We start from the raw sequence: 19,614 nt of genomic DNA, 5'->3' as shown, positions 1-19,614 counted from the left end.
TTCTTGTTTCCATTCTATTTCTAGTCTGGGCTAAAGGCCTTGTTAATGTGAAGCACACTAAAGATGACCTGAACCCATTAAGTGCCACTTTTGCCATCCTGGCTGGATCATATTGTCTTCTGAGAAAAGTCTGTAAGTTTAAAGTATGACATTGCCATGAGCTTCCAAATTCGGGTGAGATGGCCTCATCTGATCAAATAACGTGCTTTAACAGAATAGGGTCAAATTAAACTATCAGACAATAAATATGTAGGGCAAGCACTCACAGTTGTCTTCTTACTATTATATCTTTATTATTATTTTTGAAGCAACAGTCCACTGAAACACACGGACGTCTCGGGTGATGCCTTCCTCAGCGTGTAAACTAGTAGCTTTAATTATTCAATACAAATACAAATGAACACTGAAACTAGCAGTTGTCTTTCAAATGTCTTCCTATTTAGATACTGCGGAAATTTTATGACACAAGCTATAAGTTAAATAGCCACATGAATGCAACACATTTAACTAGTTGGCTAGAACTACTAGATAGTAGCTATGTAGGCTGAAATGACACTGTGTTTTTAATGCAATCAGGAAAGAGCTTTTTTGTTTAGTTGTAGAATAGCTATTCAGGTGTGATTTATTCAGGTAAACCTTTTCTTTTTAGGTTGACATAAATCTTAATGACATAAATGTATAGTTCACATAAGTAGTATCAAACTGATGTAAATTATATTAAGACATTATATTTGCTTTTCCGAAAATATATTTAATATATATATATATAATACTAGTGTTTTTTCCCTATGCTCAGTCCACCCACTTCTTTGTTGTTTAGCACAAGTCTCAACTCTTACAAAAAGTTCACTTTTTGCTAAGAAATAGGCGACTCTTTGAATTATGAAAAGATTCACTGGGCTGAATAATTATAGCGTCGTTTCCTAAAGCAGTGAAAACCTTGATCTTTGTGAATGATCACATCAGAGACCAAGGGCAGGTCAGAGTCACATGTCTTGTCGAGAAGTCAGCTGACAGTGAGCCATCATCATATAAGCATCAACAAGGCCCCCAGTCTGCATTGCAGTGCTCACAACCCGACGCTTTCATTCACACCGGAGACACAGCTACAAAAGAGTCCAAAATAGCGGAGTCATGCTGCTTCTAGCTCTGCTTTTCGTGTCTTCAGGTAATAACAAGCCAAGGCAGTCGAATAATGTTTTTCTTCCAGTATTGTTGATATGATTTAGACAATAGTCACTTTATAACGAAGGCGCGGTGGTTGTGTAACAAAGTGCGTTTCATCGAAGTGCGGAAGCATTTCAAACAGCTATCGGTAAACATCAACACAGCGGCTACCGTTGGCTAGCTTACACTGTTTTTTTTGTTTTGTTTGATTGTTTTTTTACACAACCCGGGTGTTTTGTATTCGCAAATGCACCTGCCACCACTTATTACATCCACCACGATAACGTATTTAGTGAGTCTTGTCTGTTTCGCCTTTTAATGTCAAAATGTTAGCTAGCAACAGCTCTGCTAACGTTAGCTAGCCAGCTAACATCACAGCTAATTGCCCCTATTAGCTAGCAGGCTAGCGTGTGCTGTATTGGCTAAACATTACGTGATAACCCAATGTGGGATATGCTAATGTTGGTTTAGCTTTCCACAGCCACCGCCAAGAAAAAAAACAAGGCTTTGCTAGCTGCCGACCACTTCACATTAATGGAACAGCCCTTTTCTATGAAACATCGAGTGCTCGTTTCATGTCAGTTTATCTTTTTAAAACCTGCTACATTAGCGCAGTGTTTTTAACACCCGGTACCGTATTTGATACCATAACCATGGACCACTTTCTAGAACACCAAATGTTCGCTGAACTTTAAAGAAGTCTCATTAGCCACCGCATTTAAGAAAATCAATATTTTTCAGTAATACAGCACACTGAATATGTAACTTGTTGGACAAATTGTAATATTGTGTAATCTTTCGATTTACGATAACCTGCAGTACCTGCTTTTAAGCAAGTGTGGTCTTGTGCTCTATGGACTTCCCGTATGGCAGCTTTCGTTTCATGAGGAACCAGGTCTGATAGCCTTACCACCAGCAAGTTTCACTTCAGCTTTTGATAAAGTATCATTGCTGACAATCCACGTACTTACGACATACTTAACAGTTTGGACCTCAATTTTTATTTTTATTTATTCTGGGGCTTGACTTGCCAAGCTGTGCACATTTACCTTGGCCCACATCTTTGACAGTGCTATCCTAGGTTACCTTTTATCTCCTGACAAAACTGGGATACTGAAATAAACTGATAAGTTATTGCTGCTATGAAGCTTTGTGTGACTATAACAGTAACTGGGCTATTTTTAACAGTTTATTGCTGCCATGGTGTTGTGGCATTTGGAACATGATTCTGAAATGAATATCATTCATTTACCTCTTATCAGAACACAAGAGGGGTTTCATGCAGACAATTGACAGTATTGGTTCCTACAGTTCATGGCTTTTGTGCTTTGTGTATATAGCACTTATCTTGGTTCCGATTTCCTGGTTAAGAAATAATTTACGTAATGTGTGCTTTGAACCTCCACATTCTTGCATGTGTTTGGTGCAGAGACATTCCTAAATGATGGGTAGGCTTTCCACCAAACTTATAACATGTATTGACGCTGGTACATAAGCCACTTGCTGTTGTTGAACAATGTCTAAATCCCATTTGTCTTTTGTTGCTTCACTGAGGCACGTGATGTTGATTCACTCCCAACATTATGATGAATTTGCTGTTTCAGAATCACGATGGGCACAGAAAATGATATAGGCTAGGCCCATACAGGCCACAGCCTTTTTTGCTGACTGCTCTCAACAGAGGCTGTTAAGTTTTGTTTTTAACTTGTATTCTGTGTCAACTTGATGACCTAGTTGTCAGGCTGTGGATGATTGTACAAAGGCAAAAATGCAACATGTATCTTTATGCTGCAGTTAAGTTTGCCTTGGTTAGTGGTAAAGTTTTTACTGCAGTGCTCAAGTCGGTCGCAGAGTTTTTACTATGTAAGGATTGTGAGGTAACCTGTCCTTGCAGTCTGCCAGCTTGAGAAACAGCTTGTTATTTTGTTTGACTGCTCAGAAGTAGAGGGTGGGAGTGCCCTGCACTGTATCTGTGGGTGTGACCACTGAGGGGATTTTCAGTGGTCTGCAACTGGAGTCTGAAGGCTCCTTGTCAATGTAGCTTGTTCTGTCTTTCCAATTCCAGCCTGTTATCACCAGAGCCCACTCACTGAGGCCTGGACTTGGGCAACTCTTGCTTACTGATTGGTTTGTACTCTGCTGAGTAATCAGTGTCTTTTGTCACATGGCAACACATTGATGTTTTTTGGAGAAAGAGCTCTTGAGCCAATGCTTGAAATGGACCAACCATGTTGTATATCACTTAGGGTTAGGGTTATTACACATAGTGGACAGCACTATGTGACTTTTTGCCTTGTGCGACAGCAGGGAAAAAAAAAATAGAGGAAACACTGCTGGAGAGTGTTGGGTGCTTTCACATCACTTTCACTTGAGTCAAATGGGGAATGGTGAACCATTATTTTCTGTACCTGGAACAGGATGTTTTTATAAAATGTATAACCAGCACTCACTTCTCTATCACTATGGTCTACTGAATAATGAGTCCCCTTTGGTCTACTCACCAATTGTTCTGTTGGGTACTGACTAGTACAGACAAGTTTGGGGGGGGGGGGGGGGGGGTTGTGCCAGATTTAAGTTTTAGTGGTGAATGCTAAAGCGGCTTGGCAATATGAGCTAACAAGATTTAGTTTGTTTGTCCTTTACAGTTATAAAACAGTTGGAATTGCACACAAAGTAGTTTATTTTTTCCAGTGTTGATCTTTTGATATTACACCTAATAGGTAGCATAGCTGAAAGTAAATTCAGAATCGGATTGCTTCCCTCTTTCCTCCATTGAGGAAGTAGTTAACCATTGGAATTCCCCCATCAGTCAAGTTATCTCTAGTCAGAATCATTTGGTATGGGAGACGGGTCAAAATATGTGTTACATCCACAGCTTGTCTACTTTCTGGTAGGCTCACCTTATCAGAAATTCTGTCTGAGCAAAGGGTGCTTGCTTTTGTTTGTTTTACACCAACATATCATCTAGATTAGCTGGAGAGGGGGTGGAAACTGAAACCAATCGTTCAACAAGGTGCTGACTAACAGGAGAAATTTGATATTGAGATCAGGGATGGGAGGGGGGGGAACAAATGCTCACTTCTGTGCCTTTTTTTTAAATCTATCTTTATGCTGAAACAAACCATCCTGGCATACTGCATGAGATTCACATATTCTCTTCTGTCTTGCAGCTGTAGCGACCCCTCTGCTGGGAACTGAGCAGTGTGCTCGCGGCCCCCCCTACTGGTGTCAGAATGTCAAGACAGCGTCCCTCTGCGGAGCCGTGAGTCACTGCCAGCAGAGCGTCTGGAACAAGCCCCAGATGGTGAGGCTCTGACTGCACTACCCCATGATGAAAGTGACAAGTGGTCATTGTTATAGTTATACTTCTTCTTCTGCTTTGAAAAGCCTCTGTACACAAGGTCCAGAGGTTGCCTGTTTTGAAATGCGTCATTAAAGAAATAACTTGCTCTTCTTTACATCCTCCTCAGTTTTTGGCATGCCTTCATTTCTTTTCCAGATATTCTGTATGCTTGGGTCAGATAAGGGGCAAATACCTGGTGGTGATTTATGTTTGTTTTTTTTGTTTGTTTTAAACACACCCTTTTCTCCTGTTTCAGAAATCTGTGCCATGTGACCTGTGTAAGGAGGTGTTGACTGTGGTGGAACAGCTGTTGAAGGACAATGCTACTGAGGTGAGATGCAATAGTCCCTGTCCTACTGTTTATAAGTTTGTTTGTTTTTAAAATTTCATCTCTGATAAGCCACTGAGATGGCTGCCACTATCTTGTTAAGACGCAGACACTTGTCAGTGGAACCTTAGGGAAAATACAATTATTGATTAGTGTGGGTTGTTTTTGTGATTGCAGTCTGAGATCCTTGGGTACCTGGAGAAGGCTTGCCAGCTGATCCCTGACCAGGGCTTGACTGCAGAATGCAAGGAGATGGTGGACAGCTACTACCCCATCCTCATTGGAATCATAACTGGAGAACTGGTGAGCACCGTCAACCTGGCTGCCAAGTATTGCCCTGTTTTCAGTTCAAACATGGTTTGCAAACCTGTGGCAGAAGGACCAAGGTCACAAGCATTAGCTGAAGTATAATTACTCCTGAGTGCCATCACAAGTTAACCTCTCAGGCGTGCAGGCAGTGCAGTTTTGTTTTTTTCTAGATGTCAAATGAGCTCAAGATAAGATTTGATGAAGATCCCCTTAAAGATTCTTGAATTTTGTTTGTGTGTCAGTTTATCCTCCTGCTTCATCTAAGACTCTTAAATAAAGCTCCATCTGCCCTTCTGAATCAGAGAAAGGGAAAACAGAAGTGGCTCTGAGGGGAAGTGCAGGGAGCTGAATAAGGGCCATTGATGGGGAAGTGAGTACAAGTCTAAATGGGAACAGAGTAGCCATTGTGTGATGCTGCTAACCCCCGTGACTGACAATATCTGCTGTATTGCTGTCTTTGTTTCAACTCTCACCTGCTACAGCAACTCTGAGAACCGTTTAAAGTGACAGTTCTCAAACAACTTGGAATAAAAGTGCAATAGTGCAAAGTGGGTTCTACATTGTCTCTTTATTCTCCACTTCTTTTTTTATTTTTTTTTTATTTGACGGGATGTGCATATAATTGGAGTTCTTAAAGGATCCCATGAAGTGAAACATGACTTGTCAACCACTGTACCTAGATACAAGGTTATTTGAGGAGATGAATTTCCATTTATACTCATTTAGCGGTGGTGGCCCTCCCACAGCTAGAAAAATTTAATTTCCATGAAATTTTGTCATCTGGCCTCAACTTGCTCACCAGAAATGGCAATTGTAGTTATAGCACAGTTGTCTACATACCATGATGTAAATATCCAAATATAAATTTTTGAACTGCAACACCTACTGGTACTGAACCAGGAATGGGTGAAGGAGTGAACCTGGGTCAACTAAGCAAAATTAACCCCAGCCCCTGTATCTATAAAACATTCTACAGAAAACACTGTACTGTAACTAACTGTAACTGTACCAGAAATGTGGTCAAACAGTCCCCCAAAAACATTTATGTCCCGCCTCTTGTTTCTATTCTGTAATTGTACTGTGAAGTTGATAACTTGGCTGCAGATTGGCATACTAGGTAGGCTAACCCTTTAGGTTATAGCAGTTTTTTGTGTTTTATTTATTTGTAATAGGAGGCATTTTTCACAAATTTACCCTTTACTGCTTCACAGGTTTTTTTTTTTTTTTTAATTTTTAAAAAAAAAATTTATTAAATGTGTCAGTTGAAGTGACCCAATGGTGTGTGTGTTTTAGGAGGATCCCGGTGTGGCATGTGGCGCCATGGGGCTGTGTAGCTCTCAGCAGGCCGCCCTGGCTCTGGTTAAGGCCCAGGAGCAGCTCCAGTCCAATGAGATCCCTCGGGTTGACCTTTCCCAGCGAGTGGCCCCCTTCCTCCTCAACGTGCCCCTGCTCCTCTATCCCCAAGAGAGCCCCAAGCAGGAGGCTCCAAAGCAGGAGGCTCCAAAGCAGGTACACTACTGTTGGATCAACTAACCATTATGTGTTCCACCCATCGTGATGGAAGTGCGTATTCAAATGGATATTGTCCTCATTTGTCTCCTTGAATCTTATCTTGTCTGTAGGATAATCCTGATGTGTGCCAGGACTGCATCAAGTTCCTGACTGATGCTCAAGAGGAGGCCAAGCTCAACTCTTCATTTGTCACCTCTCTCATTGAGAATATTGAGAAGCAGTGTGACCTTCTGGGACCTGGCATGTCTGACCTGGTGGGAGCCCCAGATGGATGTCTGGGTTTTTTGATGAAAAGATCTTTCCTTCTTAAACATCTCTTTTTGTCCTCACAATTCTGCATCATATGATGGTTGTATATTGACTGTGCTTTCCTCCATTGCAGTGCAAGCAGTACGTCAGCCAATATGCTCCTGTTGTTGTTCAACAACTCATGTCTATGGTGAGTCTTCTAGCCCTCATGCTCCATTTGCTTCACTTTCTTTTCGAAGAAAGTTCAGGAAAGCCTTTTTCACCTTTTTCATGCTTAAGTCAAATTGAAAGTAAATGCTCAGTATCTTCTAATGCCCAATGATGAACCTAATTAGCTGGTCACTAGAACTAATGGGTCTGTGATAATCCGTATGTTGTGACATTGAGCCCATACCCAGTCTTACAGCACCACCTTGCCTGCTGACTTCAGTTCATTCACATCTCTTAATCGCTTTTTTTCTTTCTTTTTTTCTTTTCTTCTTTTCTCCCCTCCATTCCTCTGTCTTCCTGCTCTGTTTCTCCTGCTCTGGTTTTGTGTGCTGGTCCCCAGGAAGAGGTAGGTCTCTCTGTGTTCAGCCTCTAGCCTCTTACCCTTAGCTCTTGCTTCCTGTGCTGTCCACTACTAGTGCTACTCACCTCATGCTGTAGAACTGCATGGAAATGTTTGTTCAGTTTTGAATGCGTCCACTGAACCTAATCCAACCACTGTGCTTGTTTGGCTAGTAGGATATTTACATTGAGTGCCTGTTGCAAGACTACGGAAAAGGGCCACATTCTTCTTTTTCCTGGTTTCCATATCAAATGGAAGTCGGTAGTTGGTACAACTGAGATGCTATAAGGGGGTCCATATCTTCAAAGTATGTATTAAAATTAAACAGATCCCATTGGGTACCACCAGGGTCAGAGGGTGTAAAGCTGCAGAAGCAACCTGGTTTTGTCAGTATGGGTATATGTTGCTCTGTGTTTGCTGCTAGCAAAAGAACACAGATATTGCATGGATGGTAATGCTGTGAAATGGTATGCAAGTTACGTACGTATAGTTTATCCTAACGGCATGTGATGTGGCATGTTTGGTAGGCCTTTTGTTGGGCTTCCAAAACTGAGTGTCTGATTTTACTGTCTATTATCTCCTCAGCAACCCAAGGATCTCTGTGCCAACGCTGGCTTCTGTGAGGCTGTGAAGAAGTCCTCTCCCATGCTGAAGCTGCAGGCTGCCAAAACTGTACCTGCTGTCAAGATGTTCCCTGCCACCAAGGTTGAATCTTCCCCCGCCAAGCCTGTCAAGGTAAGCCAGGGCTGCCAGGCAGAATTGGCCCGCTTGATTCTTGACATTTCATCAATGCTTCATATTGACAGAAGATGAGAACAAGGCTTGTGGTTCAGTACATCGACATGTGACGTTGCCTTTTTGTCTGTGCTCTAGTCTATGGTGCGTGCCCGTGACTCCCCCCAGTGTGCCATCTGTGAGTTTGTGATGAAGGAGGTGGAGAGTATGTTGGAGGATCAGACAACAGAGGTGGGACTTGTGCTGCTTGATGCATCTGACATGTTCATACAATGGAACACAACAAATACTTGCCACATATGGACATGTATGTAATTTACAGTTGGTGACCTCAGGTCTGATGTCAAACTGACCCGTCTCTCTATTGGCCTCAGGAGGAGGTGATCCATGCTGTGGAGAAGGTGTGCACCGTGCTGCCCTCTTCTCTCACTGCCCAGTGTCGGGACCTGATTGAGGCTTATGGCCAAGCCATCATTGAGCTGCTTGTGCAGCAGGCTGACCCCAAGACTATCTGCACCGTGTTGGGACTGTGCAAGGATGCTAGCCGCGCATATATCCGTAAGCTCTCACTGTTCACAGCACATTGAATGAAACATGATTTTGGTGGGAGTTGACTATCATTTCCTCCTAAGTAGTTTTGCTTTGCTGTGCAAAAGCATTTGAGAGTTGGTGTGCGAAAACCTCACTGAAAGTGTTATGACATTTGACATTTCAACTTTGTATGGAAACTTCAGGGCCAAGAATAGGAGTAAATTGGCAAAGACAATTTAACATTTCCAGCACAATGACTGGAAAACTAGATAAATGTCTGAGAAATGTGGTTGAGGCTCAACAAAGTTTGAGTGATTGCTTACATTCCCTTTTCAATGAATGTGAGCAGTTGCCCACTGGGAGGTGCAATAGAAAGTACAGAACTGCAAAGAGTGAGTCAAAGAGGTCTTTTGTCTTCACGTCATTATCTTATAGAAATCTTAACCTGAATCTCTACAGTTCTCACCCAGGAATTTCACTTTTTGCATTTTCTTTGTAAATATTGGAAGCTCTATAAGGGTGCACTTGCACAACTCTGTACATGTAACAGTGAGCTGCAATAGCTGACACCATCAGCGAACGGTACTTGGGTACAACTCTAAGACACTTGCCAGAAATCCCCAAGCACAGCCACTGTGCTTGATGTTGACTCTTTATGATCAGTTCCTGGGATTTTGCTATTTAACACTTTCTGCTTTTTTTTTTTTCTCTCTCTTTTCTCTCCTTCATTCTGGTTGTCGCAGTACAGTCAGCTGCCTATGTACTGTAAAACCTCTTCATTGTGATTAGTTGGCTCACAAAAAAGCAGGTCACATCATGTCTGTTACTCGAATGTTACGTTTTTATCAACTTTAGAAAGCGCTCTGCTCAGCCTAAAAAGACGCAATGCACAGCACCTTTCTGTCTGCCATCCAGCTGCTTTACATTTGCTTTTATATTTATAAAAGGCTACATTTGGGGGGGGGGGAGGCACAGCAGTGTGAATGCACCCTTTTGTTGTCCCTGTTTTGTAGTGTTTAAATACATTTTTACTGTGTGAGTGTAATTTCCACATCAGCACAATGACGTTGAATCTATTCTAATTCTCCCCAGCTGTAATGGACCAAGCTCGCTTTAAGGCCGGTGGCTTCTGTGACGTGTGCAAGATGGCCGTCCGCTACATGGATGGCATCCTGGAGCAGAATGCTACCGAAGCACAGATTGAGGATGCTGTGAGAAAAGTATGCAGCTTCCTGCCCGAGTCTGTCCAGTCCGAGGTGAGATGTTGCACCCTTGGCCTTTGTACCTTTTCCATATCCTCGTGACAGTCGTGCATTAACCCCACGATGACTGTGTCCTGTGTCAACAGTGTGACCAGCTGGTTGAACAGTATGAGCCAATGCTTGTCCAGCTGCTGCTCCAGATGCTGGACCCAGACTTTGTGTGCATGGTGAGGAGTGAATTGGATTCATTCATAACAGAATAACTTGCATCACAACTTAGTGAAGACAAACAGTGATTCACATGACTGTCAGGAGGTTCGAGTTTCTTGGGTATTTCAGGACTACCCACTTATCTAGGAAACTGTTAAAGAATTATATAATTCCTAATGGCATGGCTAATGTGTCAATTAAATCTCATATTTGTCTTTCAAAATGTTGGCTAATTAACTTCATGGACAGTAATAGTAATCCGGCTTGCGCTACAATCCTGGCCCCCGGTTTAGTAACTGACGTGTGTGTTTGGTGTGTAACAACAGAAAGTGGGAGCTTGCCCTGAAGCTGTGCACAGGCTGCTGGGAACAGAGCAGTGCAGCTGGGGACCTGCATTCTGGTGCAAGAACATGGAGACGGCAACCCGGTGCAATGTGAGTAGTAACGACACAACATGGCACCGAAACACGTCTCCCCAGTCTGGGAATTTAGAATCGGTTATGGAATATACATTTTCTTGAAGTGCACGTCATCTTGGCAAGAATTTGTCCTGCAGCACAACGTACAATTACAGATAATATATATTTTTTTTTTTTGTCTTTCAGGCTGTGGCTCACTGCAAACGCCACGTGTGGGTATAGAGGAAGAGGACCAGCACAATCTGACCTTGAGGGAATTAAAGATAAAATACTGTAGCGCTGCTTCCCAGTTTTAATAAATTTGTCCTGTTTCCTTTTTGTTTTTTTTTTTTTGTTTTTTTTTTTTAAATGAAATAGACTTAAATGACAGCAGTTTGTTAAATTAACTTGATATTTTGAATGGCGATATGAGGAAAAGGGACTGGACTTGGAATGAGTTTTTTGGGGGGGGGAGGAGGGGAGTGATTAAATGTATAGTGGCCTAAGGCTCAGCCTGTTTTTAGTTACTGCTTCACTTTGAGCAGATGTCACAGAGCTTCACGGTAGGGCTTTGCAGATTTGCATCATCTGGGGTTGTACTGATTTATATTGCTTATTGGATATGGTGTATGTAGGATCACAATTTCAATGTCACATGTTGCACAAAGCTGGCAGAGCTAGATGCTGCTGTCTGTGACAGATGGGCCTCCAAACCCCCCCCCAGCCACATTTGCTCTCTTCTCTCTGGAGGAACTGCTGGCATACAGGGGAAAACTGCTGTGTATTAACCATGCCTGGTATTTTTGCAGTCTGTCAGATCCTATAGCAAATTTATGTTTTCTAGAAAATGTTGAATTATATTCTGTGTGCGTGTTTTAAGGAGCTGAAATGGAGGTCAAGATGCGAGTGTGTACCTCCCCACTCACCTCTCATCGTTTGCACTTTCCCACTCAGTTTGTAAATCTGTGCATTTCTAACATACTGAAAGCATCTTGGATTCAATCATTGTCTGCTTCATACCCTGAGCCGATTGTGGGGTGATCTGTAATATTTTTAACTGATAATTGAATTAAAGTGATCCAAATCCACTCCAATTTCTGATTAATTTTCTTCACTGGAAATTTAAATAGTTTGCTAACATGTAATTTCTACTATGTTTTTAAGAAGCTCATCATTATATACACCTATTGGCTCCTTATTCCATTTTGTGTGGCAAACACTTGTGCAGATCGGGGGGGCACCGCACAAAGCAGGATTAGAAAGTTAGCCAGATAACTGGAAAAGATGATGCTATATCCTGGTGATGCTGATTTGAACCTGTAAAATAAAACTTGAATATTAGGTTTAGGAATAAGATTTAGTCATGCATGTTGATGATTGCTAATAATAGGCAACATTTTGACACTAACACTTTTCAAAGTTATCTGGCTAACTTGCTAATCCTGCTTTGTGAAATACCCCCCTTGGAGCCAGTGTGAATTTAGCTCTGCCTAAGCAGCCTGTCATCTCTGGGATACCAAGGATGTTAATCTGTTTCATGCTACACTGATCTTTGTTATGCAATGATTTTCAAAAATGAGTAGGAGTAGAAAAATGAATAATTTACTCAAATAGAAGTTTCTTCAAAGTTTACTCAGGTCAGAATAAGCTTAAATGATTTCATTCTACTTTTTAAAAAGTGCCAAGAACAGGTGTGGTTCGCAAGGACATTTCCAAAACGCACCATGAAATGGGCAAGGATAAAAGACCTATGCATAGAAACTTGCTTCCTCAAAAGCATTTCATTTGATGATTGTTACTGGAAGATTTTGTAGGTGTTCAAAAATTGTTTCCCCAAAAGTGAACAGATATGTTTTGGTGTGGTCTCTGCAAATAATTTCATGGGCCATTGTAAGTCCAAGTCGTGAGAACAAAAGCTGAAGTCAGCTATAGGAGGCAGTCCAGCATGCCTACGTTAAACTGTTACTGACAGATCTCAAAGAGTTTTTATTGGAAATGTTCCGTTCATCCAGCTTGGTCAAGTTCAGCTGCCAGGTCTACAGACATACTGTGGAGGACACCGACACACCAGAGGCTGTGCATCGAAAACAATTTACTCAGCTAATTTACAAAAACATTGAGATGTAGATGAAACCAGTGAAACTCTTGAGTAATAAGAGCAGGGTAAACCCACAAATTAAATGATAATACACTAGTCATCACCTCACCCAGTAATTTTGAAGCCACGTTATAACTATCTCTCAATGGAACCTGGTGCTTCTTTTCTATCTGCATGATTTCACTTGAGGTCTAACTAACAACATCTATTCAGCACCCTCCTGATAACCTGTGGAGAATTATATACCCAAAAGCTCAACCCGTAAACCAAACACAGTTGTGCAAAAACGTTTAGAGTTTTGGGATATACGTGCAAAAATGTATAAAATATAAGCTTTTTTGTCTGGTGAAGTGTACCATAAACATAGACTACACCCTATTCTGTACCTCTTGAAGTGGCTTAAATCAACACTTCATTATGCCCTGACTAGTCATGGTCGACATAGCCCTCAGGCTTACACCCTGAGACAGATCAGTGTAAACATAACAATACATCTAGTAATGTGAGGTATGAAGGAGTTTAAGGCTGTTTGGTGAAGTATGGAACTTAAAGTAATGCCTATATAGCACATTTCCCCATATAGCAGACAACAGGCTTTGGTGATACGCTCTTCATCACGGTGCTTTGCTGTTCTGGTTTTAATCAGCAGAGGGCGCACTGACTCTACTCTCCAGCCACATCGTCTGCTGTGTAGTTCAGTTGTAGCACTGCGTTACAACCCTCATATAGAAGTGAGGGACATGGAGTTGGCTCTCTGCTGGACAGTTTGCTCAGATGCAGTGCACAATGAGCACAGAGAGCGCCGAGCCCACAGCCAGTCCCAGAGTGAGGAAGAAGGACATGACCACTCCTGTGGCCTCGGCCAGCTCCCGAGGCACCACCTTGGGCCCGTAGATCATGGGTAGCGTGCCTAGGTAGCCGTTAGAGAGACCCAGCAGGCAGTTGAAGACCACAGGGTACAGGTCATGGGCGAACAGCACGGTGTGGAGGTGGTCTCTCGGCTGGTAGTTACAGAACATGAAAAGAGGGACCAGGACGGTGCGGCACAGCACCAGCGCGGGCAGGACCCGGCTCGTAGGGCCGGGGACCTGCAGCCAGGCCGTGGCCTGCCTCCCGCAGAAGTCCGCTACGTTGTACAGGAAGAAACTGGTGAGGGGCACAAAGTAGGTGGTGGTCCAGGGGCTGCCTGTGTCCTTGTGGACAGACTGGATGCCCGAGGAAACCGCGGGGAACACCAGGATGGAGACGCAGAAGACGTAGAAGACGCTCAGGCCCAGCACCCATGTCTTCCTCAGGATAGGCCACAGCGGCGGAACAGAGACGCTGCTCGCTGCGCCTGCTGCTGCCCCCCCGCCCTCTGACATCGCCCCTGGACTGGTGCACGTCGCTGCCAGCATGTAGTGTCTGTAAGAGAAACAGAACACAGTAGGTTATATAGAGCAGCTAGAGCTCAACTCTGTTAATATTATAGCGATACATTCATACGCATCCACAACTTTGGTGCTGAACTTCTCTTGAAGTCCAAAATACAACCAAATAAAATGCCTTCATGTCAAGTTATTACACAAATCTGAACCAAATATGGTATGGTTTCTTGGTTGTGCAAGGGCTGTTGTCATAGTATACAGGAAAAGAAACTATCCCACTTCCTCTTTACACCCTTTTCTTTCGGTCTTTATGAGTCTTTCCTGTGTATAGAGACCACTGTATATTGCCTTTTCATCCAGACAACATATTGTGAAGAAATTACAGCTGAAATTGTATTTATTTTAGGAACAAGTCATGTTTTTCTCTTAGCTGAAAAGAGTCTAGACTGATGTTTTTGTATCATGGAGCATTGCTGTTTATTACTGACTATAAGGCTCTCGCTCATGATTGCACCTTGTATGTTTGGGTTAATTGATCTGCCCTGTCCACACCTTTATCTATAGACCATTCTGAGTCTGCTTCCTAATTATCTGTGCTCTCATATCTCTAAAATACTTGGAGCATATTACTGTCTACGGTCACAAGGTTTTTCTTTTTACTTGTTCCTCAGGTCTGAATTGAATTACCTAAAAAAGATTTCATGAAAGAGGTCTCTCTTGGTGAGTTTAAAATTACTATCTTGAGGCCGTCTACGCTTTAGGCAAGATCTATTTATGCTTGGTCTCTGAGCCTGCAGGTCTGCTATTGGACTACAGCCTTTTGAGTGGTCATATAGCAATTTTTTACTTTAGACTTTTATTTTGATTGTATTTTAGTGGATGTAAATGCTGCATGTTATTTGTCTGCAAGTTTGCCGCGATGCTGCCGCCTTGGCCAAATTTCTCTTGACAATGAATTTTTAATCTCAATGGCCAACTGGGTTAAATGAACATTAAATCAGTAACTCCTAGCATTTGTTTTAACCCTATTGGAATACCAGATGACTGGGGTTTGCCATAAGAGCTCACATTGATAAAAATTCATTAATCGATCTGGTGTTATAAGCATAAACTTGTTGATTCTGTCGAAAGTAAATTTTGTAGGCGAAGGGAAGGTGTTGTGATTGATTGAGAACATCTTAGTCTGCTACTGACCGTGAGTATGCCAGCCTGGGCAGCAGCAGGTACGTGATGATGCAGAGCAGAATGAAGACGTCGGCTGTCAGGAAATAGGCCAGAGCGCTGTCCGTCACATCCTCAGCCGCTGCCAGGTCCACTATTGATGCCACTGCACTCAGAGTGCCTCCCATGGCCTGGCCTGGGACAGAGGAGGGGGCGAGAAGGAGGGGTTGGCAAACTCATCTGAAGGATTGTGCAGTCAACTGTTATAAGGCCCCATATTATTCGGTTTCCTATACTATCAGCTTCAGTGCTATAGCTCAGGATAATAATAATAATTTCTTTATGGAGCCACCTGATATGAGAGCCTGAGAGATCCTCATGGGGAAGTACCCGCTGATCCCAAACACGCTGCCAGAGAAGAGGTTGGAGGCTCCGCTGACCAGAGCCACGCTGGCCAGCGTACCGGCGAAGAACTGCACCCTGCAGTTTGTCACGTCCACCTTCACCAGCACCGTGGTCACCACAAACACCAGCAGGATCACGAACAGAGACGACAGGATCCGCACTTTTGGAGACAGCCTACCAACACACACACGTCAGCACACTGCCCACTAGTATACTGGCATTAACACAAATGTGAGACAGGATGGCATTCATTATCCGTTAGAGATACTGAATAGAATATAACACGTTTTCTGTTGCTCTTAAATTATAGAGAACATAACATGATTCTTTTCATTGTTGATTAATATATAGATATTTTTTCCAATAATCATTTAGTCTATAAAATGTCAAAAAATAATAAATGCCCATCACAAGTTACCAGAGCCCAAAGTGACGTCTTAATATTGCTTACTTAGTATACATGAAACGGAGAAAAGCAAATAAATCTTTGCAATTGTGAAGCTGTAGCCAGTAAATGTTAGGTATTTTTACTTAGATAAATAACAAACGATTAACTAATTACCTAAATTCTAATCAATTAATTTCCTGTCAAACCGACTAATCGTTTCAGCACCAGACAATATACTCTGTCCTCCATGTTATCTCAGACCAACAATGACTGCCTGAATGTAAAGGCTTATATTTTATATTTGAGGCCACAGTGCAAATTATATTATAACATATCGTAAAATTGTTTTATATCCTTTTCCTGTTTTCCTGGTCTGACGCCGCAGCCAGAACAAGTGTGGCATTGTAACATGAAGATACAAAAAAAGCAATGAGCTCACAGCACATGTGGACCTGCAGCAAAGGTGCATTTAGACATGATAGTCAACAGGGTATTGACAAGTGGTGAGAGAATTCAGTGAGGAGAGATGTGTGTGTGTGTGTGTGTGTGTGTGTGTGTGTTGAAAAGTACCTGTTAACTAGGACGTAGTTGAGTACCAGACACAGTACAGAGGGCACCGTGGAGGCAATAGCCAGGTAACTTTCAAAGTAGTCCTGAGAACAGAGACAGAAAGGACAAAACATTATCGTTTGTTCAAGGATGTGCTTGAATAGTCCTCACACACACACTCACACACGCAGAGGAAGTTAAAGGAGAGGGGAAAAATATAAAAATCCAACAGACTCTTTCATTCCTCTACCCTTGCTACAGCCACTAGGTCAAATGGCATGCTCTAAAATAAGAATCTCTATTTCAGGATCCATCAACTCTTGCTTTTCTTGTCATTAGGTTAGTAGCTGTTTGGATGACTCTGTCAGCCACTCCTCAGCTCAGCTTAGCGTTACATGCTTGTAAAATATGAACCTTTGATCCAATGTTTTCCGTAAACGTACCATAAAACTTCCAATAAACGCTCGGTCTCAAATAACAACCTGGCTTTTATAATATTATTTTGACAAATAAACACCTATCTTGAGTAAACTCCTGGGAAAATTTTTATTGGTGACACAAAAGCTGATCACAACTTGCTTCATACCACCGTGGCATTATCACTACATCTCATAGGTAAAGACACTGCAGTTTCAATAGGAGACTCGGTGCAGATACAGGCAGAATATTTGACCATGCTGGTGTCCAAAGCATGTATTATTAAGCACCTCTGTTTTAATGCCCAGATGACATAAAGGTGACTTTGAACCAAAGCTTCTCCAATGTGAATGGAGCTGCTTTAACTGTATAGCCTAAGCAATTGATAGCTCCATGATTTGGGTTCTGTTTTGGATTCTTTCATCATCGTCACTAAAGATGGACTCATGAAAATGTTTTTTGCTGCACTGGAACAAGACGATCTATATCTTCCTTCAGTTTCCTATACAGATTAGCATCCTACCACACATGACCCTCCTGGATTACATTAACCTCACAGCTGTATGGCTGTGAGGACAACTTTTTTTCCTCTTCTCCTTCAACTTAGCTGTCTTCGCCAAGCCTTTCGGCGTCTCTAATTGTATAATTGCGTTGCAACGCATCTCTGTGAGATGTGAAAGGACACTCAGTCCTCACAGCTGTCACGGGATCATCACAGTCCCTTGAAATGCCTGCATGATGGTATAAATCTGCACGCTCGTATGTACACACACAAACACACACACGCAAGCATGCACACACAGTGAACAAACACGCTGCTGCTATGCCTAGTTTCCCCTCTCACTCACACTGAGGTCTGAGCGGGGCTCCTCGTGGCCGGTGTGGTCAGTGATGTTGCTCAGCTTGTAGAGCCAGTAGTGTTTGGCTGTTATGAAGAAGTTCCAGGGCAGCAGGGAGCCGATGCCCATCAGGAAGAAGATGATGTACACCAGGCAGTAGGAGTCTTCCGGACAGTGGCGTACGGCCAGGGACGCTGAGGAAGGTTTGGGCAGGAGCGAGGTCCGGTCTGCGGAGGGACCCTGGTCTTCGCTCTCCTCATCCTCAGATAAGTTGTGGTTGCCGAGAGCAGCCGTCACATAGGAGGAGTTGAGGCTGGGCTGCAGAGGTTCAGTGGCATCCATCATCACAGATACAGACACGCACAATGAAAGAGAAGGGTGAAGGAAAGAGGGAGAAAGGCGGGGAATACTAGGAAAGGAGGGGAATGGGAGGGAGGGTAGGAAATACTGGGACAGGAAGGGATAAACTGGAAGCTGTGAAAAAAAATGACGAAAAGCATGTGTTAGAAATCAATAAGACATGGTGATGTTATGGCAATAAGCAGGATACAATTGGGCCTTTAAGACAGAGATTTACTTCTAGCTGTGCTCATCCAGGAAGGAAAATGACTATCTTTGTTGGGAAGCCATAGCGCTGAGAGTTCTCTGGGTTACAGCCAGTAGAGACCAGTCCAGTGGTTCAGGTCTAAGGTGCCGAGACAGCTCCTACAGAGAGTGGACAGTAGTCACATTCAGGCCTGATTATTGTCATGCAAGCAGTAGTGGCTAGCAGGCATTTTCCATGCCCACTCCTCTATACTCACATTAATGACCCTGTAAATAAACATGTAGCGTGATACAACACAGAGGGCCCAAATCTACCCACGTGCTGCTTGATCAGCATGAAAGAATGTGACACAGCTTCTTCAACGGAGACAGAGAAGTATGCAAGTCGATAATGGCTCTCCATCATGTTTCAGATGGTGTGGAATGTGACGTCGCGAACACTTGGTTCCTTCTCGCTCTGCCGTCGCTGCACAATCACCGTTGATGGGGCTCCTGGCATCATTACTATTTGACAGCACTGTGTGAATGTGAACCCACTGCTCTCACACAGCAGGAATCTGTCCTTGACTTTCAGAGACAAATGACTGGAGTCACTGCTACACAATGCCCACACACAGTGGGAAGAGAAATTCTACTATGATGAATGCTCCACCGGTTACAGAGTCTCAGCACTTTACCACTGAGTCACACCTCTATTCTACAGGAACAGCATGTCAATTAACAAGGCCAACTGCTGGTCTTTACGTGACTCATTATACTGATTAATCACCCCAGAATTTCAGCAATCGCTACCATATCATTTCATATTTTTTACATGTATTCTGCTAATTGCATTTCAGTTAATGAATACTGCATGTCCCAACAGTCACAAGACAGTGCCAAGCAGCTACGATGTATGAATGCCACTGGCAGAAATGGCAAAACAGGATTTCACTGGCACCACTTTCTTGCACAATATGAGGTTATTTTTACCTCTTTAAGGAGGCCAAGGGAACACTGACTGAGGGTGTACAGGACTGCAAAGAGCTGATCTTGCATCCTAAAGCATCATGTGTTGCCACTGATGAGGAAGCAGAATTCACATGATACACACTCAAGACTAGGCAAACACACGCACTCAAATTTAGAGAACATCCTAACATCAGTTTGCACTCAACTGACCCTTAAAAAGGAAATCTGCCTTGTCTGACATATGGCTAGCAGTTGTTTTGACTGAGAGCTCACTTCAGAATAAACTGATTCAGTAAAGGCCCATCGACTGAAGTTGTATTGTAGTCTTCATTGTTGTCTGCAAATACCAACTTCAGCTA

The 19,614-nt window shown here is 42.8% G+C and overlaps 2 protein-coding genes across 2 annotated transcripts; one reads left to right on the top strand and one right to left on the bottom strand.

Annotated features, from left to right (window-relative positions):
- The first annotated feature begins 1,065 nt into the window (after window positions 1-1,065).
- Window positions 1,066-11,622, top strand: psap (prosaposin). The gene is made up of 14 exons (XM_071897950.2): window positions 1,066-1,168; window positions 4,338-4,471; window positions 4,767-4,841; window positions 5,016-5,141; window positions 6,441-6,656; window positions 6,770-6,913; window positions 7,042-7,098; window positions 8,044-8,193; window positions 8,332-8,424; window positions 8,568-8,751; window positions 9,817-9,980; window positions 10,073-10,153; window positions 10,463-10,570; window positions 10,742-11,622. Exons 1-14 carry the CDS (start codon window positions 1,135-1,137, stop codon window positions 10,775-10,777), a joined length of 1,602 nt encoding a protein of 533 aa, XP_071754051.1. The 5' UTR covers window positions 1,066-1,134; the 3' UTR covers window positions 10,778-11,622.
- Window positions 11,623-12,488: 866 nt separating this feature from the next.
- Window positions 12,489-18,457, bottom strand: slc29a3 (solute carrier family 29 member 3). The gene is made up of 6 exons (XM_071897954.2): window positions 18,336-18,457; window positions 17,768-18,232; window positions 16,524-16,606; window positions 15,513-15,739; window positions 15,194-15,356; window positions 12,489-14,036 (listed from the first exon to the last, which is right to left on the bottom strand). Exons 2-6 carry the CDS (start codon window positions 18,101-18,103, stop codon window positions 13,403-13,405), a joined length of 1,443 nt encoding a protein of 480 aa, XP_071754055.1. The 5' UTR covers window positions 18,104-18,232; window positions 18,336-18,457; the 3' UTR covers window positions 12,489-13,402.
- Between the last annotated feature and the right edge of the window lie 1,157 nt (window positions 18,458-19,614).

This window comes from Centroberyx gerrardi, chromosome 15 (genome assembly GCF_048128805.1).
Source record: "Centroberyx gerrardi isolate f3 chromosome 15, fCenGer3.hap1.cur.20231027, whole genome shotgun sequence".
NCBI lineage: Eukaryota > Metazoa > Chordata > Actinopteri > Beryciformes > Berycidae > Centroberyx > Centroberyx gerrardi.
Note: the sequence above shows the minus strand (reverse complement) of the source record. Positions and strands in the feature narration are given on the sequence as shown.